This window comes from Temnothorax curvispinosus, unplaced genomic scaffold (genome assembly GCF_003070985.1).
Source record: "Temnothorax curvispinosus isolate PA1 unplaced genomic scaffold, ASM307098v1 QBEX01012478.1, whole genome shotgun sequence".
NCBI classification, from domain to species: domain Eukaryota; kingdom Metazoa; phylum Arthropoda; class Insecta; order Hymenoptera; family Formicidae; genus Temnothorax; species Temnothorax curvispinosus.
The window spans coordinates 1-2,796 of record NW_020222258.1 but is presented as its reverse complement, the minus strand read 5'-3'; the positions used below and the strand labels follow the sequence as shown (position 1 = coordinate 2,796).

The following is a 2,796-nucleotide window of genomic DNA, read 5'->3' as shown; positions in this document are numbered from 1 at the left end:
ATTTGACATCTGTTTGTTCCTGAGTTATAAAATTTTAAATAACGAAAGAAATTTTTCCCATGTTATTTCTATAAGAAACTTAGATTGGAATGCGGACTATCTTAGAGTTAACATTAAGAGCTCAAATTTTCAGGAAATTTTTTTTTATTAATTTGGAAGCATTTGAGCCCCTGGGAGCAAAGAAATTCGAAAACACCCCTCCCAGGGAGAAACGTAAAGTCGAATAGATGTATAGCAGACGTCTATTTGATATGTCTAAAATAGGTCGATTTTCGCATCTAGATAGACGTCGTGGTGGTCTCTTTTAGACGCGTCTAATAGACGTCTTATAAAACGTCTATAAAACATCTACAAAACGTCTATAAAACGTTTTGTATGAAACCCGTATCAGACCACGCATTAAAGATTGAGATTGAAGATTGAAATTTGATCAATAAAGAAATTATAATTTTTGTCCTGATTAGTCAAATTCCAGTCTTTAATCTTCAACCTTCAATATGCATTATAGTTTGATACGAATTTAACAGATTGTTAATACGTACAATATAAATTCATTTCAGTTGAAAATAATAAACACAATTTACTAACTTTTGTCACATTATTATTTATAACCTATTAGAATATTTTTTTAAACACATATAATTTGAAGAGAGTGTAAGAGCGTCGAATCTTTTAAAATGTGAATTATTAAATTTATAACCTTCGCACATTTACACTCAAGAAGCTATATACTTAATATGCAATGGTTGATTAAATATCAGGCGAACATATTAAGTAAGGAAGTTGCGCTATCTAAAATTCCAAAAATTTTTTCAAATTTTCAACAATTCCTATTATTTCAATTTCCGAAATTTGAACTATGAAAAATAGAAAAAGTATTAGGAAAACGTAATCGGCAAGGAGATCAATAATCATTTCATTTTCATAAACAAAACTGTTGCGTTTATTTTATCAATTACTTATACAGCTAAAATATTTTTATTTTTACTCGCCATAGATTCCTATTATGATAGAAAAATCATTTTCCATTTTAATTACAGGAAGTTTGTTTAAATAAAAATTAACAGTAGTTCTAATAAACTTTTATCCTTTTTGTGTTTGTAATCGTTGCATTACATTTTATTATTATTATTATTATTATTATTATTATTATATATATAGTTATACATAGTTATTATATATATATATTATAATAATAACTTATTTTCTGACAAAATTCGAGTCGATCTTTTCAAGGAAGTCTTTCAACATTACCGCTTTTGATTTTTTTGTCTTAATTCTTTCTTCCTTTGGCATTTCGCAGCCATGATCTGAGGGTTTTCAATGCTTCACTCAGATCACTTTGATCAAATTTTAACAACAGTGTACCTAAAAAATCAACAAACGTATTGATTAAAAAGATCAACATTTGCCAGAAAAAGGAGTTAATAAAATTAAATATTAAAATTACATAATAAAAAAAACTTTCTATAAAGAAGAATATAAGTGTCAGAGCAAAAATATTCAGCTGGATATGACGGATATGACTCTTTTTTCTTCTCTCTTTTTCATTTATTACTAGCTGAGTTCCGAAAAGCGTATTTTACACACGCACGCACGCACGCACGCGCGCGCGCCCATACACGCGTACATGTACACTTCGCGGTCACGGAACTCAACTACTTATTTAGTCACTAACCTTGCACCAATTCCCATAATTTTGTGGATTTAAAAGCCAATTTGGCTCCATGACCATCGAAATTAAATTCTTGGGCAAGAGAGTTACTCATGAGGTTTGACATAAGTTTAGGTACTGCTCGAGCCTCATCATTTCCCAAAGGAAAAGACTTTAAATAGTAACACTAAAATAAAAAGAGAATTTTGATATAGAAACAAATAAAGGCTATTATCCATCATTATAATATCAAGTAAAGAAATGTATAATCTAATAATAAATAATAAGATTTGCAGAACACTCTACTAACTTTTGTCAACTTTGAATGAAAGAAATAACAAGAGTGTTAAAAGAAAGAAGATGTAGCAAAATCGTAAAAAACATGATAATAATTCTATAAGGATAGGCCACCCAAGGTAATACTGTTTGTCAGTCTAATTGGATACACTATTTTGTTCATGAACAGCATTTAGAGTGCTTTAGAAGAGTTATAATAGAGTATACTTCCACTTTACATCACAATCGTGCAGAAATAATACTCTCTCCTTTTATATTTCTTTTCTAAGCTTATAATTTCACGTTAAAAAGTAAATATTCAGTTCAATGGAGCTATCTTTCATAATTTTGATCTTAACAATGTTTCAAAGTTTTTGTGAAAACTAAATCAAAGTTATTAGAGATGACTTTACTAAATTGAATGTTTATTATGAAAACCTATAAAACATCACTTACTGTATCTGCAAGCTGTACGTCATTTGAAAGAAATTTCTCAAATATTTTAACCTGTTCAATGGTATCCAAAAGAAGTGCAGGCATGTTTGGAGGTTGAAAGAGAATTTTTTCTTCTGGCAATAAAAATCTGTTCATTTTACATTGATTTATAAGTATCAAGTCAAGTTTTGCTCTCATATTGTCTACTTTTTGGTTCACCAGGGATTCTTCCAGATCTGTACATAATAATTACATAATTACTTAATAATAAACCACAAATATTGAAAAAAAGATAAAGCACATGTATTTCTTATCAAAGTTTTAGAGTAATGTTTGAAACAATTTACGGAAATGATATGATTTCTTATTATTAAACGTAGTGGTCCTGTAGTCAATTTTGATGTCAAGACAGTCTGTGATGAATCTAGTGA

At 28.9% G+C, this 2,796-nt stretch overlaps 1 protein-coding gene across 1 annotated transcript; it reads right to left on the bottom strand.

The window, feature by feature from the left end:
• Window positions 1-1,217: 1,217 nt before the first annotated feature.
• LOC112462497 lies at window positions 1,218-2,567 on the bottom strand. The gene is made up of 3 exons (XM_025028299.1): window positions 2,387-2,567; window positions 1,679-1,841; window positions 1,218-1,368 (listed from the first exon to the last, which is right to left on the bottom strand). The coding sequence occupies exons 1-3, from the start codon at window positions 2,561-2,563 to the stop codon at window positions 1,274-1,276; spliced, it is 435 nt and encodes a 144-aa protein (XP_024884067.1). The 5' UTR covers window positions 2,564-2,567; the 3' UTR covers window positions 1,218-1,273.
• Window positions 2,568-2,796: the final 229 nt, after the last annotated feature.

What these genes read in the sequence shown, in the direction of transcription:
- LOC112462497 (XM_025028299.1), bottom strand. Translation starts at nt 2,563, where the DNA reads ATGAGAGCAAAACTTGACTTGATACTTATAAATCAATGTAAAATGAAC. An exon ending in ACGTACAGCTTGCAGATACA is followed by an intron (nt 1,842 to 2,386) that starts GTAAGTGATGTT and finishes TTTTTATTTTAG; the next exon opens with TGTTACTATTTAAAGTCTTT. An exon ending in ATTATGGGAATTGGTGCAAG is followed by an intron (nt 1,369 to 1,678) that starts GTTAGTGACTAA and finishes TTGATTTTTTAG; the next exon opens with GTACACTGTTGTTAAAATTT.